At 47.0% G+C, this 21,662-nt stretch overlaps 1 protein-coding gene across 1 annotated transcript; it reads right to left on the minus strand.

The window, feature by feature from the left end:
- Nucleotides 1-13,780: 13,780 nt before the first annotated feature.
- VRTN (vertebrae development associated) lies at nucleotides 13,781-15,922 on the minus strand. The gene has a single exon (XM_068561348.1). It carries the CDS (start codon nucleotides 15,920-15,922, stop codon nucleotides 13,781-13,783), a length of 2,142 nt encoding a protein of 713 aa, XP_068417449.1.
- Nucleotides 15,923-21,662: the final 5,740 nt, after the last annotated feature.

Here is a 21,662-nt window from a genome sequence, read left to right on the forward strand (position 1 = left end):
TTTCATACTTTTACATGTACCTGTCCAATTTTCCCAGCACCACTTATTGAATAGGCTATCTTTTCTCCACTGTATATGCTTGCCTCCTTTATCAAAGATAAGGTGACCATATGTGCGTGGGTTTATCTCTGGGCTTTCTATCCTGTTCCATTGATCTATATTTCTGTTTTTGTGCCAGTACCAAACTGTCTTGATTACTGTAGCTTTGTAATATAGTCTGAAGTCAGGGAGCCTGATTCCTCCAGCTCCATTTTTCGTTCTCAAGATTGCTTTGGCTATTCGGGGTCTTTTGTGTCTCCATACAAATTGTGAAATTTTTTGTTCTAGTTCTGTGAAAAATGCCTGTGGTAGTTTGATAGGGATTGCATTGAATCTGTAGATTGCTTTGGGTAGTAGAGCCATTTTCACAATGTTGATTCTTCCAATCCAAGAACATGGTATATCTCTCCATCTATTTGTATCATCTTTAATTTCTTTCATCAGTGTCTTATAATTTTCTGCATACAGGTCTTTTGTCTCCTTAGGTAGGTTTATTCCTAGATATTTTATTCTTTTTGTTGCAATGGTAAACGGGAGTGTTTTCTTAATTTCACTTTCAGATTTTTCATCATTAGTATATAGGAATGCAAGAGATTTCTGTGCATTAATTTTGTATCCTGCTACTTTACCAAATTCATTGATTAGCTCTAGGAGTTTTCTAGTGGCAGTTTTAGAATTCTCTATGTATAGTATCATGTCATCTGCAAACAGTGACAGCTTTATTTCTTCTTTTCCGATTTGGATTCCTTTTATTTCTTTTTCTTCTCTGATTGTTGTGGCTAACACTTCCAAAACTATGTTGAATAATAGTGGTGACAGTGGGCAACCTTGTCTTGTTCCTGATCTTAGTGGAAATGGTTTCAGTTTTTCACCATTGAGGACAATGTTGGCTGTGGGTTTGTCATATATGGCCTTTATCATGTTGAGGAAAGTTCCCTCTATGCCTACTTTTTGCAGGGCTTTTATCATAAATGGGTGTTGAATTTTGTCGAAAGCTTTCTCTGCATCTATTGAGATGATCATATGGTTTTTCTCCTTCAGTTTGTTAATATGATGTATCACGTTGATTGATTTGCGTATATTGAAGAATCCTTGCATTCCTGGAATAAACCCCACTTGATCATGGTGTATGATCCTTTTAATGTGCTGTTGGATTCTGTTTGCTAGTATTTTGTTGAGGATTTTTGCATCTATGTTCATCAGTGATATTGGCCTGTAGTTTTCTTTCTTTGTGACATCTTTGTCTGGTTTTGGTATCAGGGTGATGGTGGCCTCGTAGAATGAGTTGGGGAGTGTTCCTCCCTCTGCAATATTTTGGAAGAGTTTGAGAAGGATAGGTGTTAGCTCTTCTCTAAATGTTTGATAGAATTCGCCAGTGAAGCCATCTGGTCCAGGGCTTTTGTCTGTTGGAAGATTTTTAATCACAGTTTCAATTTCAGTGCTTGTGATTGGTCTGTTCATATTTTCTATTTCTTCCTGGTTCAGTCTCGGTAGGTTGTGCATTTCTAAGAATCTGTCCATTTCTTCCAAGTTGTCCATTTTATTGGCATAGAGTTGCTTGTAGTAATCTCTCATGATCGTTTGTATTTCTGCAGTGTCAGTGGTTACTTCTCCTTTTTCATTTCTAATTCTATTGATTTGAGTCTTTTCCCTTTTTCTCTTGATGAGTCTGGCTAATGGTTTGTCAATTTTGTTTATCTTCTCGAAGAACCAGCTTTTAGTTTCACTGATTTTTGCTATTGTTTCCTTCATTTCTTTTTCATTTATTTCTGATCTGATCTTTATGATTTCTTTCCTTCTGCTAGCTTTGGGGTTTTTTTGTTCTTCTTTCTCTAATTGCTTTAGGTGCAAGGTTAGGTTGTTTATTCGAGATGTTTCCTGTTTCTTGATGTAGGCTTGTATTGCTATAAACTTCCCTCTTAGAACTGCTTTTGCTGCATCCCATAGGTTTTGGGTCGTCGTGTCTCCATTGTCATTTGTTTCTAGGTATTTTTTGATTTCCCCTTTGATTTCTTCAATGATCACTTAGTTATTAAGTAGTGTATTGTGTAGCCTCCATGTGTTTGTATTTTTTACAGATCTTTTCCTGTAATTGATATCTAGTCTCATAGCGTTGTGGTCGGAAAAGATACTTGATACGATTTCAATTTTCTTAAATTTACCAAGGCTTGATTTGTGACCCAAGATATGATCTATCCTGGAGAATGTTCCATGAGCACTTGAGAAAAATGTGTATTCTGTTGTTTTTGGGTGGAATGTCCTATAAATATCAATTAAGTCCATCTTGTTTAATGTATCATTTAAAGCTTGTGTTTCCTTATTTATTTTCATTTTGGATGATCTGTCCATTGGTGAAAGTGGGGTGTTAAAGTCCCCTACTATGATTGTGTTACTGTCGATTTCCCCTTTTATGGCTGTTAGTATTTGCCTTATGTATTGAGGTGCTCCTATGTTGGGTGCATAAATATTTACAATTGTTATATCTTCCTCTTGGATCGATCCCTTGATCATTATATAGTGTCCTTCTTTGTCTCTTGTAATAGTCTTTATTTTAAAGTCTATTTTGTCTGATATGAGAATTGCTACTCCAGCTTTCTTTTGATTTCCATTTGCATGGAATATCTTTTTCCATCCCCTCACTTTCAGTCTGTATGTGTCCCTAGGTCTGAAGTGGGTCTCTTGTAGACAGCATATATATGGGTCTTGTTTTTGTATCCATTCAGCCAGTCTGTGTCTTTTGGTGGGAGCATTTAATCCATTTACATTTAAGGTAATTATTGATATGTATGTTCCTATTCCCATTTTCTTAAATGTTTTGGGTTTGTTGTTGTAAGTGTTTTCCTTCTCTTGTGTTTCTTGCCTAGGGAAGTTCCTTTAGCATTTGTTGTAAAGCTGGTTTGGTGGTGCTGAACTCTCTCAGCTTTTGCTTGTCTGTAAAGGTTTTAATTTCTCCATCAAATCTGAATGAGATCCTTGCTGGGTAGAGTAACCTTGGTTGTAGGTTTTTCTCCTTCATCACTTTAAGTGTATCCTGCCACTCCCTTCTGGCTTGCAGAGTTTCTGCTGAAAGGTCAGCTGTTAACCTTATGGGGATTCCCTTGTGTGTTATTTGTTGTTTTTCCCTTGCTGCTTTTAATATGTTTTCTTTATATTTAATTTTTGATAGTTTGATTAATATGTGCCTTGGCGTGTTTCTCCTTGGATTTATCCTGTATGGGACTCTCTGTGCTTCCAGGACTTGATTAACTATTTCCTTTCCCATATTAGGGAAGTTTTCAACTATAATCTCTTCAAATATTTTCTCAGTCCCTTTCTTTTTCTCTTCTTCTTCTGGGACCCCTATAATTCGAATGTTGGTGCGTTTAATGTTGTCCCAGAGGTCTCTGAGACTGTCCTCAGTTCTTTTCATTCTTTTTTCTTTATTCTGCTCTGCAGTAGTTATTTCCACTATTTTATCTTCCAGGTCACTTATCCGTTCTTCTGCCTCAGTTATTCTGCTATTGATCCCGTCTAGAGTATTTTTAATTTCATTTATTGTGTTTTTCATCGTTGCTTTGTTCCTCTTTAGTTCTTCTACATCCTTGTTAAATGTTTCTTGCATTTTGTCTATTCTATTTCCAAGATTTTGGATCATCTTTACTATCATTATTCTGAATTCTTTTTCAGGGAGATTGCCTATTTCCTCTTCATTTGTTAGGTCTGGTGTGTTTTGACCCTGCTCCTTCACCTGCTGTGTGTTTTTTTGTCTTCTCATTTTCCTTATCTTACTGTGTTTGGGGTCTCCTTTTCACAGGCTGCAGGTTCGTAGTTCCCGTTGTTTTTGGTATCTGTCCCCAGTGGCTAAGGTTGGTTCAGTGGGTTGTGTAGGCTTCCTGGTGGAGGGGACTAGTGCCTGTGTTCTGGTGGATGAGGTTGGATCTTGTCTTTCTGGTGGGCACGTCCACGTCTGGTGGTGTGTTTTGGGGTGTCTGTGGCCTTATTATGATTTTAGGCAGCCTCTCTGCTAATGGATGGGGCTATGTTCCTGTCTTGCTAGTTGTTTGGCATAGGGTGTCCAGCACTGTAGCTTGCTGGTCGTTGAGTGAAGCTGGGTCTTGATGTTGAGATGGAGATCTCTGAGAGATTTTCACCGTTTGGTATTACGTGGAGCCGGGAGGTCTCTTGTGGACCAGTGTCCTGAAGTTGGCTCTCCCACCTCAGAGGCACAGCCCTGATGCCTGGCTGGAGCACCAAGAGCCTTTCATCTTTTGGGAGGTCTGACGTCTTCTGCCAGCGTTCAGTAGGTGTTCTGTAGGAGCAGTTCCACGTGTAGATGTGTTTCTACTGTATCTGTGGGAAGGAAGGTGATCTCCGCGTCTTACTCTTCCGCCATCTTGCCCCTGCATACAGGTATTTACATCTAGATAACAGTATCTATGAAAAGAAATCTAGTGAAGTGAGATGAGCTTGAAATTTTCACATAATGAAAGATACTCCAGGCTGCTAATACTTTTTTTTCCCCCACACATTTAAATGTTTATTGACCATTTGAAATTCTCTTTTGTGAGTTTCTAGTTCATGTCTTTAGCACATTTTCTTATCAGCTGTAAGAACATGTATGCATCTTTGCAAATCTGATGCCTAGTATAGAACCTTACACACAGCAGTTACTCAGTAAGTTTGTTGAATCCTCATTTGTTGGCTGCAAAGATATGTTTATTCCCACAGGACACAAGGCCAGGGGTTCTAAGTTTCCATCCTGACTACCAAGAATTTACTATCTAACTTTGTAAAATCAAATTCTTGGAATTTGAAAATGCTGACCACAGTCAGACCCCCAGTAGGCTTGACACCATATATTCCCCAGTCCAATACTTTAGAGAGAATAGCTCCTATATAAAATTTTGCTGAAGAATAGACCAGGAAGGAGAGCAGGGACCATCTACCTGGTATCATTGAGAGGTACCACATGACTGGCCTGTCCCCAAACCTCCCTCTTTCTGGGTCTTCCAGAAGCCCCAAATCCATTTTCTAGCAGTCTTATACCTTAACAAGACTTAAAGGATTTTCTTTTTAACTTTTTATTTTGAAATCATTTTAAACCTATAGAAAAGTTGCAAAAATAGTACAGAGAATTCCCATCTACCCTTCACCTAATTCCCCCTTAGATGAACAGCTTGCATGGGTATGTACAGTTATCATAACCAGGAAAATAACATTGGTACGATACTACTAACTAAACTACAGCACTTATTCAAATTTCACCCAGTTTTCCCCTAATCTCATTTTTCTGTTCCAGGATCCAATCCAGAGTCCACATTACATTTGTTTGTGTCTCCTTAGTCTCCTCCAATCTGTAACAGTTCCAGTTTTATTCTTTATAAGCTTCAGACCTTTGCAGAGTACTCATCATTTATTATGCACAATGTCTCTCAATTTCAGTTTGTCTGATGTTTTCTCAGGGTTAGATCAAGGTTATGAATTTCTGGCAAGAATTGCATAGACGTTGTATGTCTTATTACTGGTATTGCTAACCTCAATCACTTGATTTCATTGGTGTCTGTCACGTTTCTCCACTGTAAATTTATTGCTTTGATCTTTTTCCTAAGAAAAAAGGGATGGCATTGAAGGATTTTAAGCAAGGGACATGACGTGTTCAGTGACGTGTGTTTCAAAAAAGCCCTCTTTGTGGCAGCATGAAGAACAGACTAGAAGGGGCTAGAATGTACCTGGGGAAGGTTGGTTCGGGGTATAATACAGTCCAATATATGATGACGGAAGTGGGGAGAAGTGGGCAGATTTTAGAGATATTCAGAAGGTAAAATCATAAGGCAGGTTAATGAGATCATGCAGAGGTTCTGATAGAATTGGCCTGCACTTGAGCTTGGGCAAAGCCAGTTTAAAAACACTCAGGTGGGAATTCCCAGGCGGTCCAGTGGTTAGGACTCCACGCTTCCACTGCAGGGGGCACGAGTTCAATCCCTGGTCGGGGAATTAAGATCCCGCAAGCTGCACAACGTGGCCAAAAATAAAAATAAAAAATAAAAGCACCCAGGTGATTGTAATGTTTAACCACATTGAGGTCCACGGCCAGCCCACGGCTTGCTCCAGATGGGCTTCAGGTGAAAGCCACTCAGAGTGGTCAAAGTCAAGCTGCTCAGTATCTCTCTGGATACATGGGGAGAAAGATGGAGGTGGGGGGCCCCTGCCATCCTCCCACAGCCCAGAGAGAGCTGGCAACAGCTCTTGGCTGGGAGGGGAGAGGATGTTACTAAGCCCAGAGGGCTCAAGGAGCTCCTGCCAGCACATCACTGCTGACTCTCTGAGTAGGGCTGCCAGATAAAATATAGGACACCCAGTTCAATCTTAATTTCAGATAAACAATGAATAATTTTTTAGTGTATGTCTCAAATATCGCACAGAACATACTTATACTAAAGCATTATTTGTTTACCTGAAATTAACATTTAATTGAGCATCTCCTATTTCTATTTGCTGAATCTGGCAACACTATTCCCAAGGCAAGGATCTGATGGGTTTGCCCATTCCCATCTAGTGCAGGAGCTTCTAAAGCAATAGAGACTTTCCTCCTCCTCCCCCTCCCCTGCCCCCTCCCTCTCCTCTATCATCCCCAGTGTGGCCTGGCCAAGAGCAGGCCAGTACCTGGCATCAGCCTTTCCACTGCAAGCCACAGGGGGTCCCTGGCACAGGGCCCAGGAGGAAACAGCCTCCCACTCCAAACCCGCTCTTTTTGCAGTTCAATAAATATTTTTGCGCACCTACCATGGGCCAGGCCCTGTTCTGGTCAGAGGCATAAAGCAATGAACACGTCAGATGAGTTCCCGCTCTCTGGGGGCTTGCATTCCAGTGGGGGAGATGGACAGTGACGCAGAAAACAACTGTTTCAGATGGTGATGACGGCCATGAAAGGATGTGGTAATAGTGACCAGGGCCCAGGTGAGGTGGAGGGCTCAGGGAGGACCTCTCTGAACAGGTGACATGACTTTGGCTTAAGGGACTGACAAGAGCCAGTTTTGTAAAGATCTAGGGAAGAGTGTTCCAGGGAGAGGAAAGACCACAAGGGATGTCACAGGACATCTGAGGGCGCTCCAGCACATCTGGCTGATTTGTAGGATTTGCCAGTTCTGTAGTGGAAATACTCCATCGTGGCCATTTTCAAGCTACCAACATGACCTGGTAATTTTTAAGAAGCTGATATTTTAGATGATTTGGGGCCTCATCAAGGTGCCGGGGCCAAATGGCTGTAGCAAAATCCTGCTCTCTTGGGGGTTTTTCCAGCTCCAGGCCTTTCATTCTCCTCAGTTCCTTCCTTCCCCACTCACCCCCACAGGGTGATCCTATGAGCCTTTTAAGACGCTTTTCCAGAAATCTTTCCCCAATCCTCAAGCAGAGGCAGGTTTGCTCCCTTGTACCCCATAGCATCATTGTCTCCCTCTGTTACAGCTCCTAACATAAAACAAGTCCCTGGTTCAAGAGACTGACTTTAAAAACCAAAGCCTTATTGCATTGAGATGTCATTCAATGGCAAGTTATCATTGTAAAAGGCCTCTGTCTTTATCTCTCTAATAACATGATTTCAGATTATCATCTAAGATCCTGAACAAAGACATAAAATTACGAACTATGCTTACTGGACCCCTGAGAACCTCTGGATTTAGGATTGAGAACCGGTTATATAGTCAATGTTTCTAAACCACTCCAAGGGGCGCTAGGTCTTATCAAGCTTTGTATACTTCTTCTCCCTCACCTCTAGGCCTCAACAAATGTGGACTGAATGAATGAATGAATGAATGAAGTACTGAATATCCCTTGGACTTCCCTGGTGGCACAGTGGTTAAGAACCTGCCTGCCAATGCAGGGGACACGGTTCAAGCCCTGGTCTGGGAAGATCCCACATGCTGCGGAGCAACTTAAGCCCATGCGCCACAACTACTGAGCCTGCACTCTAGAGGCCACGAGCCACAACTACTGAAGCCCATGTGCCTAGAGCCCGTGCTCCGCAACAAGAGAAGCCACCAAAATGAGAAGCCCGCACACCGCAACGAAGAGTAGCCCGTTTGCCGTAACTAGAGAAAGCCTGCACACAGCAGCAAGGACCCAAGGCAGCCAAAAATAAATAAATTAATTTTTTTTTTTTTTTAAGTACTGAATATCCCAAAGATACCAGCCTCCCTCCTGTCCCCACGAAGGTGACATCTGAGGAGCGAAGGACTCCACAGCCACCAGCCCCTGTCCTGGGTACTGCAATGCAGCCTAGCTATACCCCCTCGCTGTCCCCTAATTCTGTCTTAAATGACAACAGATAACTCTGCCCAAAGTCAAGGGGTCTAGAAACTGAGCTTGGCTGACTGTCAACACGGACGAGCCATAAAACGGCATTGACCCTTCTGAGCCGGACTCGGCTGGGGACAGGCAGAACGCAAAGGCACTCAGGTGCTCCCCAAATACCTCCCTGACTCCCCACAGCCTGTGCTTTCCCTCCTCCCTGATGCTGGCCTCCCACCAGGCGGCATGCTGGGAGCTGCAATCTAGCCCAGGTGAGGCATGGGGCGGATCACCTGCAGCCTTCCGCCCTCTGCCATCCCTGCGGTTTCCTCAGGTGGAGGGCCATCCGTGAGCAGCTGTCTGCCCCATCTCTTCCTGCTGCCCTCCGATCTAGGTCCCCCCTCCAGCTCTCTGCCTGGCAGAGCCGCTAGAGTTAAGCGGATTTCATGCTATTTTCAAAGTCATTTCCCATGGAAATTTTTTTTATACCGTTAAACCTACTTTCTGCTGCTTCTCATCTCCCTGAAAGCTTCCTCCTCCCCTTCCATGAGATAAACCATGGCAATATTTAGGAACCTGCTAGTGACAACCTACTGGCATCCTCGGTTGGGGAGGGGAAATCATACTAGAACCTTCCTGCTGGAAGTCAGACCAGTGAGATGAGCAGACAGCACCCAGGGCCAGAGCAGGTTCCCCTCGCCCACACCCCCTGGGCCTTCCAGCCCCACCTTAACAACTGCCTTGTGTCAGGGCGCCTGTCCCTCAGCTTCCCATCCTCCCATGACAGCCACCAAACTGGGGTGAGTTTTTACAACCAGCATCCAGAGTCATTTGAGGAGCAACTGAGGCATTTCCGAGACCCCCAGGCAGCCTACATTTCTCAGAGAACAGGTGGCCCTAGGAAGCTACAAGTTGGGAGGGGGTCAGGATGAGCTATGAGATGCCAAAGCCAGCATATGCTTCCTTGTGACCCCACTGCACTTTTTGTGCATTCTGTATGAACGCCTCTGTCGTATTGAATCAGATCTCAGGTGCCAGTAAACCGAGGCCTTTACGAGGACAAGAGTTGAGGTCAGATGGTTCTGTATCCTCACCTTACAGCACAGGGCTCAGCCTATCATGGGTTGCTGGATAGGAGCCTATTACATCTGCCAGACCCCTTTGGTGAGCAAGGCTGATCCAACACCTCAGCCACAGACGATTGGACCAGACTTGAGATGCGACCTGGCATGAGAGCTGTGCTCAGATGAAAGGGTGAGAATGGCCTGGACCAATCAAATTCTCTTCCTTGTGATAATCCAGCAATGTGGAAACACTGGAAGCCTGCAGTGTTCCTACGGTCCCGCTGCGATGGAGATGTGGAGGAGAGAAAATACTAGGATGACACCCAGCTTTCTGGCCAGTTCATCTGATAAGCTGACTCTGGCAGCAACCATGGTAAAAAAAAAAAAAAAACACTGAGAGAAGAGCAGATTGGTGGGTGTTGGGGGGTGAGCCCAGATTGGTGGTTGGTGAGACTGAGATAAGTGTGGAACAGCCAGGAGAGGCAGGTGAGATATGAGGTGATGCTCAGGGCCCAAGAGTCACCCAAGGGTCTGAGTGCTGGACTTCAGAAATATTTGAGGAGAAAACCCATGCATCAAGGTAGACAAGATGATCTCCACCAAAATAGAGGATCCCCGCCCCAGGCGATAAATCTATGGATACTGAAATTTTTTTAATTATTCATGTTTCACCTGATTGTTTTTTTAGGGTGAAGCTTTTATATTCAAAATTTTAGAACCCGTTGTTACCTTACAACAGTACCAAATGTGAAAAGCTAACCTCACATATTCTGTTTTCTCCCTTTATTCAAACATTGTTCACTTCACTGGAATTTCTTTCCACATTTGCATCTGAGATAGAAGTGGCACAAAAAAATACAAATAATTTCAACAAATGTCAACTTCAAAATCAGCATGAAGTATTCTTAGCAAATATGGTCACTGCTTAGGTATTTCTGTCTTTCTAAGCAGGTTATAAAGGAAACAGCTTTCTACAGAATAATATAACCATACTTATAAAACCTTTTCCAAATCAATAAATATTGACCTATCATTTTTCTTAATTCTTTTCCAACAGAAGCTAAAGTATCTCCCTGTGGATTTGGGCTCAGTGCTGGCCTCTGACAAAAGGAATTTTACATCTTGGGACAGGAGTGTTTTTAATCTAGAGAGTAACCTTGAGCAAGAATCTCCTTAGGCATTAGCTTCCTCCTAGAAAACAGGAATTAGATTCCCAGGGGTTCTCAGACTGGACATCATTGTTACCAACGGTAAATCCTCACCGAGCATTACTACGTGCAACGTACTATACTATAGGCGTTACTATAATCCCATTTATAGATGGAGAAAGTGAGGCACAGCAAGGTTGACTAGCTCACTCCTGTGCATATACTGCTTCTCCAATGTCTAAATCAGTAGGTCCAGGTGGAGCCCTGGAATCCACACTCCTAACAAGCTCCCCCAGGGACTGAGATCCAGGTGGTTTTTAGACCCCATTGTGAGACACTGCTCCAGGCATCAGATCTGCTCTGGTTCTGAGGGTGCAGGAAGGGAGCAAACAGGAGAATCTGAGCTCCAACCAGGGCATTTCACAGGACGGAAGATGCTGCCACCCTCTGACAGCTAAGGCAGTAAGGGTGGTAGGCTGTGGCTGGAAACAGCGTGATACTGAGAACCCAGAGACTTTGTCTCCTGCTGCACCAGAGTGCCACCTGCTGGCTGTAGGTAGCCATCGCAGGCCAGGCAGGAACATCATTTGTCCAATCTCTTCACTAAACGTTAAGGGACTACCAAGCGACTACATCGGCGCTGGGGGTTCAGTGGAGACCCCACAGAGAAAGGCAGGCAGAGACAATGCCATAACAATGCTGCATGATTCCTGGAAAAGCAGGTAGGAGGCAAGGTCAGTCTGGATGAGGGCTACGGCATGAGGGGTCAGTGGGGAAAAATAAGCCTGGAGGATGATAGGGATCAAGCTGGGGAGCCTCATTAGCGTTTGGATTTTGTGCTAAGGGTAATGGGAAATCCAGTAACGAGTCAGATTTAGGTTTCAGTGAGATCATTCTGGACTTTGTCGGGGGGGCTGGAATAGTTTGAGTGGAGGCAGAGTCAATTTGGAAACCATTCAAGTATCAGAGATGAGAGCAGCTGCTGGCCTAGATGAGGTGGTAGCTGCAGGGATGGAGAAATACGGACGATGAGAAATAGTTAGGATTAGGTTTGATTTTTAAAAAAAAACAAATGTCAAAGAATAACAGCAGGACATCACAGTGGTCCCATTTCATTCATTCCTTCTTTCAACAAATTGTAGCACCAACTGTGTGTCAGAAACTAATCTACCTGCTGGGAGTACAGTGGTGTAAGCCAGTCAGGGATGAGCCCTGCTTTTCATGGACTTTATGCCCTAAGGAGGTGGGGGGGGTGTGTGTGACATAATCAAATAAGCAAACAAACAACAAAAACAGATGGGAATAGGCACCATGTAGAGAATGTAGAAGGGATATTCGGCAGTGACTCATATCTGAATGTTAAGGAGCCTGCCCTGTAAAGATAACAGGGAAAAGCACTCTAGGCCAAAGTAAGCATAGCACACTCAAGATCAGAGGCAGCCAATGTGGCTGGATGTGGTGGGTAAAGGCAACAGAGGGGCCAGAGGCAGGAAAGATGGTCAGGGGCCAGTTTATGAAGGACTTTGTAAGGCAGTGCAAGGAATTCTAAGAGTGAAGGGAAGCCACTGACACCTTTCAGACAGGAAAGTGACAGAATCAGATTTCGCTTAAAGATCTCTCTGGCTGCCCCTGGAGAATGGATTGTGTGGGACAAGAGTGGAAGGAGGAGGCAGGTAGAACCTGAGATGTGGGCCAGGAGAGATGGTGGTGGCAGCAGCGTGAAGGGGAGGATTCTGGGCATACTTTAAAGTCAGAGTCAACAGGACTCCCTGATGGATTGGATGTGGGGTGAAAAAATAGCAGAACCAAGAATGACTCCCCAAGACCATGAGGATGACAGCTACTGCAGAATACCTAGACACAGGGAGAAAGGGCCTAAGGGAACGTCTTCCCCAAGGATGTGGCATCCCAACAAGCAAAGGCCTGGCCTTAATACTCAGCCCTGCTGGAGGGGGCATGTGAGTGAACCACACTGAAGCTCAGTTTCCTTACCTGTGGCTGGGCTTAGCCTGCTGGGGTGCATCGCAAGGACTAAATAGAAGCCTGACACAGACTTGACCCTCATGCTGGCCTGGCCTCTGAGCACACTGAGTTGGCCAGTTTTCTCCCATTGTTGGGAAGTATCTTTCCAGGCAGCCATAGCCCTGCCCCCAGCGGGAAGAACACCCAAGGTCAATAACCAGTTCTAAGCAGAAACCCCAGAGTAATCCCCTCCATCCTCCAAGTCCTGGACCTGGGAACATCAAGGGAGAGAAATGGTCATTCTCAGCTCCTTAAACCAAAAGGGAACGTGGGAACAGGCAGTCACATAGGACAAAACAAATACCAGAGACCAAGGGCTGTGATCACCACATCACTTTATTTCTTTGGTTTTCCAACTTCACCCTTGGACAATGAAAATTCAGTCTCTTGCCTGCCTGGCCACAGTGTGGTCTCTCACTGGAGATGGGGCACAGGCTCTGAGGAGGAGCTCAACAGAAAAACTGGGGTCCCCAAGAGCCAGCCGGGCTGGCCGAGGACTGCGGGGTCCACAGCAGATGCACCAAGCAGCAGCAAGTAGAGACCCAAGGCCCTCTCCCTGAGTCCTTTACCACACTCCTCACAATGGACAGGCCAGCCTTCAGTGGTCCCCTAGAGGCCAACTTTGATTCTTTCTCTACATCCCTGCTTCTGCTCACACTGAGCCTGGCACCCTCTCCCTTAGGGGCACCAGGCAGAAGCCATGACCTGCTCCACATCTGATCTCTTAATGTTCCTCTGGGAAACACATTTGAGTAAGGGGCGTGCCAACCCCCAAAAGGAACTGAAGACATATATTCTTCCCAATGGGACAGACGGCCATGCTACAATACTCCTTTTGTCCCCGGGAAAAGCTGAAAGCAGCTTTAGCTAACCAACCCCGCTTCGGGTCCCCACATACATACAGCTTCCGATACCAGCAAGGGGGCCCAGCCAATGCACTTAAATCAAAACAAAAGACTAAAACCAAGACACAATAATAAAAATAAGAATGGTAAACAACTGAAGAGAATATCTCCGGTCCTGTAGCTCTCTGCAGGGGGCCAGATGGCTGATCTCTGGCTCTCTCTGCCCTGGAGCTGGGAAACAACACGAAGCTGCCCTTGGATTCAGGGTTGATGCTGTGAGAGCAAAAGGGATCCTGGCCAAGCCGGGGGGGGGGGGGGGGGGGGGGGGTGGCAACTCAGGTCTCTGACCTTCTCCAAAGTGGTCCTCCTTCCTCCCAGCCCCTTTCATACCTCCCCGTCAGCCATCCACCAGGGTGAGGCCATCGTAGAGGGCACGCTTCCACATGTAGTAGGTAGAGCGGGCGGTGAGGGGGAAGAGGGCACTGAACTCCTTGTAGGAGGGGAAGCTCTTGGACTGGAAGCGCTTCTGCAGGAACAGCTTGGCCTGGGCCTTGAACTTCGTGGTGGCGAGCATGTCCATCACCAGCACCTGGCCGTCCCTGCCACCCGCCGCTGCTGCCACCACAGGGTGGCTGGACAGGGACCCACTGGGGGGCCGGCCCTGGGCCGTGGACCCCTCTTGCAGGGCCTCCTCTCTGGAAGGCCCTCCCTGGGCCTTCCCTGGATCCTCTCCTGGAGAAGCCGCCATCTGCAGGGTCCCTGCAGGTGGGACCATGGCAGCTGTCACATTCCTGCCAGCTTCTTTCTCCCGTTTCTCCTCCGCCTCCTTCATGCCCCCTTTGCCCAAGCTGGGGGCCTGTATCTGGAGCTTGGACAGACTTCTGGGCCAGCCCCGGGCAAGACTCTTCCAGACCCAAAAGGTGGAGGGAGACAGGCTCGGGTAGCGGAGGCGGAAGCGACAGAAGGGGAGGTGCCCACTGAGCACCTGCTTGCGGGCTGCCCTGCGCAGGCGCCTCTGCCAACGGGACAGGGGCATCCTCAGGGGTAGGAACTCCCGGGGGGCAGGTGACCCCCCACCCGTTGCTTTCCCTGCCCCTTCTCCTGCCTCACCCTTCCAAGGGAGCAAGGCCTTTTCCCCAACAGATGCTGGCTGGGAAGCCCCGGCTACCGAGAGGGCTGGCGCAGGCTTGAAGCTGGGGTTCCTTCGGAGAGCCTTTCGGCGCCAATTGTAGTAGGTGGACCGGGAGATGCCAGGGAACCTGCGTTTGAAGCAGCGATAGGGTACCAGCGTATTCAGGGAGATGCAGTGCTCCAGGTACAACTTGGCCCGCTGCATTAAGACCATTCCAGGGCTTGACATGGCCGACGAGGAGCACCCCAGCCCCTTGGCAGCCTGCTCCGCCGGCAGCTTCTCCAGCTCCTCCATGGCCAGCTCCTCCTTGGGGGCCAGGGCTCGGCAGGCGCCAGAGCCCAGGAGCTCGTGCTTCCAGGCGTAATAGGTGGAGCGGGAGATCTCGGGGAACCTCTGGAGGAACTGCTGCAGCGGCACGACACCCCCGCGGTGGAAGCTGTCCTGCAGGAAGTGCTTGGCCGAGAAGCGGGTGGCCACCCTCTGCCGGTGCTCCTGGGACTGCCGCCGCCAGCGGTAGAAGGTGCTCTTGGTGACGCTGTAGCGCTCACCGAGGTGGGAGTAGCTGAGGCCAGGTTCCCGGTTGAGCAGCTCCAGGGTCTTGGCGGGCGGCGGCAGCGGGGCCAGGGCAGCGGGCGTCGGGGCCAGGCCGGGGCTGGCACTTTCAGCCTCCACCTCCTCCAGCCCCACCACAGGGGCAAAGTACTGGTGGCGGAAGAGCTGGCTGGTGAGGGGCTGGCCGGCCCACATGATGTGCAGCGTGGCGGGCACGTGGTCGCAGCGGCGAGGCCGGATGACGCGGTTGAAGTATGGCCGGATCTTGAGGTTGCGCAAGGGGTAGATGGAGTAGATGTTGCGCTGAAGGACGGAGGCGAGGGCGTACAAGTGCCACACGTTGGAGAAGCTGCTAGGAAAGCAGGTGGCCTTGACGTCCGCATCAAAGATGGCCTCTAGCGTGGCGGACGGCAGGCTGGTCATCTCCGGGGACTCCTCAGAGCACAGGGAGTAGCGCACGGCCTGCAGCATCACCTTGGAGTCAATCATGCCCTGGAGGTAGTAGTGCCGGTGCAGCAGCATCTCTACCACCGTGCGGGCCCGCAGCTCCAGGCTGAGGCCCGCGTCGCCCCACAGCAGCATGCTGGCCGCCTCGAACAGCAGGCTGCCCTCGCCCTTGCACACCAGCGGCAACATGTTCCGGGGAGCGTCCTCTGGGTACAGGCTCAGGGCCACCGAGTCCACCTCCAGCACCTGGGGGCCGGGGCCTCCCTCCCGGCCGGTGGGGAGAGCGAAGGAAGACAGGACCTGCTTGGCCTCCAGAGCAGCACCAACGAGACCCTCCAGGCCCTCGGACTCCACCGCCTCCTGCAGCTCCTGCAGCACCTGCTGCACCAGCTGCTCCCGGGATGTCATCCTACCAGGGCAAAGGGCAGAGGGCAGAGGTCAGCCAGGGCACCCAGATGATACCCAGCAATGGCGCCTTCTCCACGCCTCTGCCTTCTCCCTCAAGATGACGCCTAGCTATTCCCATCCTCCCATAGCAGGTAATGGCTACGTGCCTCCTGGGGTTTGTTTCATTACTCAGTGGTACAAAGGAAGAGCTTGGCCTTGGAGAATGGCTTTGAATCCTGGTTCTGATATTAGCCTGAGCAAGTCACTCAACCTCTCTGTGTTTCTGGTTCCTTTTCTGTTAAAATGGGGACATAATAAAAGTATCTACCTTATAGGACTGTTGTGGATATAAATGAGACAATGAAAGTAAAGGACGGAGATATGTAAGTGTATATTTATAAGTGTACACACACATACACACACATATATATATATATTCATCCTTAGAAAAGTGCCTGGCACATAGTAAAGTACTGAAGAAGCATTAGCTATTATATATTAGAGTATTATCTAGTACTATACATATTATATAGTGCAGGTATAAAAGCTGTACCTCTACACCTGTTAAAGACAGACAGACAATCACACATAGCCTAAATTGGTCTCCTTTTTCCTAAAACAGTGATTCTCAAAGTATGGTCCATGAGGACTTCCCTGGTGGTGCAGTGGTTGAGAATCCGCCTGCCTATGCAGGGGACACGGGTTCGAGCCCTGGTCCTGGAAGATTTCACATGCCGCAGAGCAACTAAGCCCGTGCACCACAACTACTGAGCCTGCGCTCTAGAGCCCGCGAGCCACAACTACTGAGCCTGTGTGCCTAGAGCCCATGCTCCGCAACAAGAGAAGCCACCGCAATGAGAAGCCGGCACCGCAATGAAGAGTAGCCCCGCTTACCACAAGAGAAAGCCCGCGTGCAGCAACAAAGACCCAGCGCAGTCAAAAAAAAAAAAGTATGGTCCATGGACCCTTGGGGTTTTCTGAGGGGCTGCAAGTTAAACTGTTTTCATAATAATACTAAGATAACAACACTAAGATATGATTTGCCTTTTTCATTGTGTTAACATTGGAGTACAGCTAGTACCTCAGCATGAATTAAACTAGAAATCACTGTGTTCTACCCCATCGTGTAGCCACAGTTGGGAAAAAGAAAGCTAGTTATCACTCCAAAATGTCCTTGATGCAGCAACAAAGATCATTATTTTTTTAAATCATAACCCTTAAATACATGACTTCAACGTTGGGAGTGACAAAACGGGGAGTACTCATAGAGGATTTCTGCCGCACACTGGTGCATAATGAATGAGTGACAATTGTTTGGGTTGCATGATGAACTAGCCACTTTTTCATGGAATACCATTTTTACTTGAAAGAAAAATTGAGTGGCATTAGTCATTTAGACTTGGATATATTTGACAGACATTTTCTCAAAAATGAATAAGGTGAGGCTGTCACTTCAAGGAAAACTACTACTATTTATGGCCAGTGAAAATTTTTGTGCTTTCATTTGAAAATTAGAATTTTGGAAAACTTGTATTCACTACAGTGAGCTTGACAGCTTCCCAATACTTAAAGATTTTTCTGATGGGACCAGTGGTGACACTAACACATGTAACTTTTTATACTATACAATGGAATGTTCAACATTTGAAGATTTGCATCACTCAATGAACTGTATTTCCCAAATAACCAATGGGATGGCACGGGTAAAAGATCCATTCAAAGTATAAAAGAAAGCAACGGATTTTTAATATAATAGGGTACAGAAGTTCCTGGATATTATTTCAGATTCTGCATTATAACTAAGCTTTGAGGAACTACCACCTGTCGAGTTTCAGTGTAGTTGTCAAAGAACATCCACTGAAAATGCTACCAAAATACACTTCCTCTGGGAACTCTCTGGCAGTCCAGTGGTTAGGACTTCACACTTTCACTGCCGTGGCCCAGGATCGATCCCTGGTTGGGGAACTAAGATCCCGCAAGCCCCGTGGTGGCAAAGCCAAAGGAAAAAAAAAATAAAAATATTCTTCCTCTGTCCATCTATGTGTCTGGATGAAGTTGGATTTTCTTCATGTACTTCTACCAAAATAATGTATCACAACAGATTGAACACAGAGGCAGATAAGAATCTACTTATCTTCTGATAACCAGATATTACAGAGATTTGAAAAATTTTAAAGATGCACTGTTCTCACTAAACTTTTTTTGTCCTGGAAAAGTTATTTTTCACAAAAACTATTATTTCTTACTATGTAACAGGTTTGTTCTTTTTTAATAAAGAAATCTTTTCTAAATGTCTAAATTTTAATTTTGAATGTAACATGTTGACAGATGTAACCTATATAAACAAAAGCTCTTCAGGGTCTTCAATTTTTAAGAGCATACAGGTGTCCTGAGACCAAAACGTTTGAGAACTGCTGCCCTGGGATAAAGTTAGTCTTTTCAAAGAGGTAGCAGCAGCCTAGCCACTGTGCTGACATAGATCTAATAACTAAGGTTTACTATTTGCCATGCACCTTCCCAATCCTGGCAGCGGAACTTTAAGGTGGGTACTACCATTATCCCCAATTTACAGGTGAAAAAACTGAGACAATCAAATTTAGGCTCATTTGCCCAATTTGCCCCAGGCCACATAAGTGGTGCAGCCAGTAGCTGAAACCAGATGCTCTTTAGGGCCTGTGACTCATCTACTCCTGTTTAAAATGCCAGCCACCTTTCAATTCAAACTAATCACCCTAATTACTGGTAGGTTTTCTGTGTTGTGTTGCAAAGCAGAGTAATATTCCTTTGTGGACATTGTTTTTAAATTAAAAAGGAGACCATTATCCTTTCTCAGATCTTTGATTTTAATAAATTCCTTTAGATTAGCCTTAGGTTTAAAAATTGTGTTTGGGTGTATACATTTGTCAACTCATCAAACTGCACACCTAAAAGGAAAGGGTTTTGAGCACTTACAAGGGATGCATTTGGGTGTAAATTACGGTTCAGTAAAGTTGAAAACAAGTTTTTAAAGAACCAAAGGCTTACCACCAGAATTTTACTTGGTAACCATAAAAAAGAAAGCTTTTTAAAAACTGGTAATCAGAATCACGTTTGGATAAAACTTTCTTGCTTGTAGATTTTTTTTAAATGTGTTTACCGTGACAAACCTGGTCTAACCTCTCACCAGATTTCTATTTGTCCCACATTATCTGACCCTGGAATTGGGCTTTTAATCTGTTCATCTTTTATATACTTCATATTTACTTTTTTTAAAACTGTTAGTTTTTTGGACTCAGGAGATAAACTTCACCGAGAGCACTTCCATATGCGATAAAAAATTGAGCCCTGAGGAACAAACTGTATACACAGAAGAGCTTTTTCATTCTGGCAGACAACAAAGATGCCGGGGGTTTTGTTTTTCTTGCATGTCACCTGTAAACGCTGCTATACAGATGCATATAAATGAGAGCTCTGCTCTGCTCTGCTAGATACTTCGCAAGCAAAATTATGAAAATAGCCACCATTCACCTACTGCTTACTATGTGCATTTAGGTAATTCAACCAAAATCTCAAAAAAAATAAGAAGGGATAATTAATTTAAATTGTGTGGGTGATTCTTCCTGCCCTTCCACACCAGGAGCAGGGCACAATGTTCCCTTAAACGATTACAAGTTTCTGTGGGCTTTGCATTGGGTGAGCGTTTGGACTTCAGGCTTTTCAGAGGTAATATTTATATGTGGTTCTCACTTTCCTTCTACATGAATTACAACTCCATCACACCTGCACCTTCACTAGGATAGCTACTTCTAGTTCACACCTAGAGAAATGGAGGCTTGGGGGTTAAATAACATTCCCAAGACCACAAGCTATTAAAACTACAAAACCTAAGCAATCTGACTCCAGAGCTCCCCTCCTAACCCCTGTAATTCCACCACACAGGGAAATACAGGGCCCAAAATGCTCATTATCCAAAGGATGCAGAAACACATGGATTCTTGGGGCTTTGAGACAAAGCTGGCCATTTTACACATAAGGAAATTGAGGTCCAGAAAGGTAAAGTTGACTTGCCTGAATTCCCGCTGTAGTATCCAGATACCTGCCAACACGTCCAGATAGACCACACGTCTTCCTGCGCAAACCCCACCCTCCTCCCTCCCCTTCCCTGTCCCACCCTACCTACTCTTCCCATCCCAGTCCCACCCCACCCCACCCTAACTCATTCCTTCCTCTTCCCCAAAGAGGTAAGAGGAGGTGTAAGTAGGTAATACCCTACTTCTTTTTTCCTCAAAAGCTTGCTGAGAAAAAGTAGCTCCCTGGAGAGGCTCTGCACCTCGCGTCAACTCAGGTGGGTCTGGACCAGGAGAGAATGGGGCAGCGGGGAAAGGCCAGAGGCTGTAGGGGGAAGCTAATCATACTTAAGTAGACAATTGGTTGATGGGGTTCAGGTGCAACAGTCTTTTTGGTGATGGCTCCCTGGAAACGCAATGCAAAGCAGATCTGACAATTACCAGGTGCATTCGTGGAATAAGGTGCAGAAAGTGAGAGCTAATCTAGGGGTCTTGCCCAGCTGGCCTCCCCTGGCCCCACCACTCTTAGAAGGGACCTGAAAAAACATGAAACCGAGGAGGCAGGGCCCCTCAAGGCGACACAGGCTCCCCGGCTTGAGGTTGGAAGGGAGGAAATAGGACATCCAGAAAGCATCCAGCCAGCATCTTGGCACCTAAGAAGGGCTCTGGAGCCCAGGAATGAATGAATGGACACGGGCAACTCTGCAGGCAATTCAAAGCCTCACCTTCACCAAGGCCCACTTTCCTCCTCCCTCAGTCTCCTTATTTCAAGCATATGGGGTCTCGGAGCCCAGGTCTGGCCTCTGTCCCTTGCATTTTAAAAGGGGTGAGCCAGCGCTCTGGGCAGGGCAAGGGAAGAAAGGGCCAAAGGATCTGCTGACAGTGTTGGTAAGTCTCTGGCCTCTAGAACAAACACCCTCCCTGCCAGGCTCATCCTGGGCTCCGCATTCGCTCACCAAGGACCCCGTATTCGCTCACCAAGGACCCCGTGTTCTCCCCATCCCTCATAAAGCAGGTCCTGCAGTCTCAGTAGCCAGCCAGGCCCTACAAGCATGAGGGAGGGCCACCCTGGCCTCAGCCCCCAGTAAGACTGGCTAAGACCGTGGAGGCATGGCTGGCATCTCACCCGGCCTGGCTCCACACCTCTCTGGCCTGCCCTCCAGTCCCCCAGTCACGCCGGCCCAGCTGCCCAGGCTGCGCCTCTGGCTCGAGGGAGCGCCAGCCATCTTGGCTTCTTCCCCGGTGGCCAGGAGGCCTCGCGGGGCATGGGCGGCCACAGGTCCTGGCTGGTGGCAGGCAAGTCCCTTGGCTGTGACTTCCCAAGGAACCTCCCACCAACCCAGGGCAGCAGGAGGGCCTGGGGGCACCAGGGTGGGCCTGAGGTCACCCAGTCAATCATGCCTCGGTAGTTCCCAAGCTGAGTAGCTCTAGGGGACCACGCGCCTGGAAGGGAAGGAGAATGGGCAGCGAGGCCCACGAGGGGAAGCGGAGCGAGCCGCCAGGAGGCCCTGGATAGCTGGGGAAAGAGCTGGCTGGCTGGGGGTATCTGAGACAAGGGACCCAACTGGGGAAACACCGGGAGTCTGGGGAGGGGCTAAGGCCAGACCATTGTGTAGGGTGGGGAGGGGAGATAGGCGGGCGAGCGGGGGGTGGGGATGGGGAAGGGGCTGGAGGTGGGGGTGGGGAGAAGGAGAACTTGAAACAATGCGTCCCCT

The sequence above is a fragment of the Eschrichtius robustus genome, chromosome 1 (assembly GCF_028021215.1).
Source record: "Eschrichtius robustus isolate mEscRob2 chromosome 1, mEscRob2.pri, whole genome shotgun sequence".
Lineage (NCBI taxonomy): Eukaryota > Metazoa > Chordata > Mammalia > Artiodactyla > Eschrichtiidae > Eschrichtius > Eschrichtius robustus.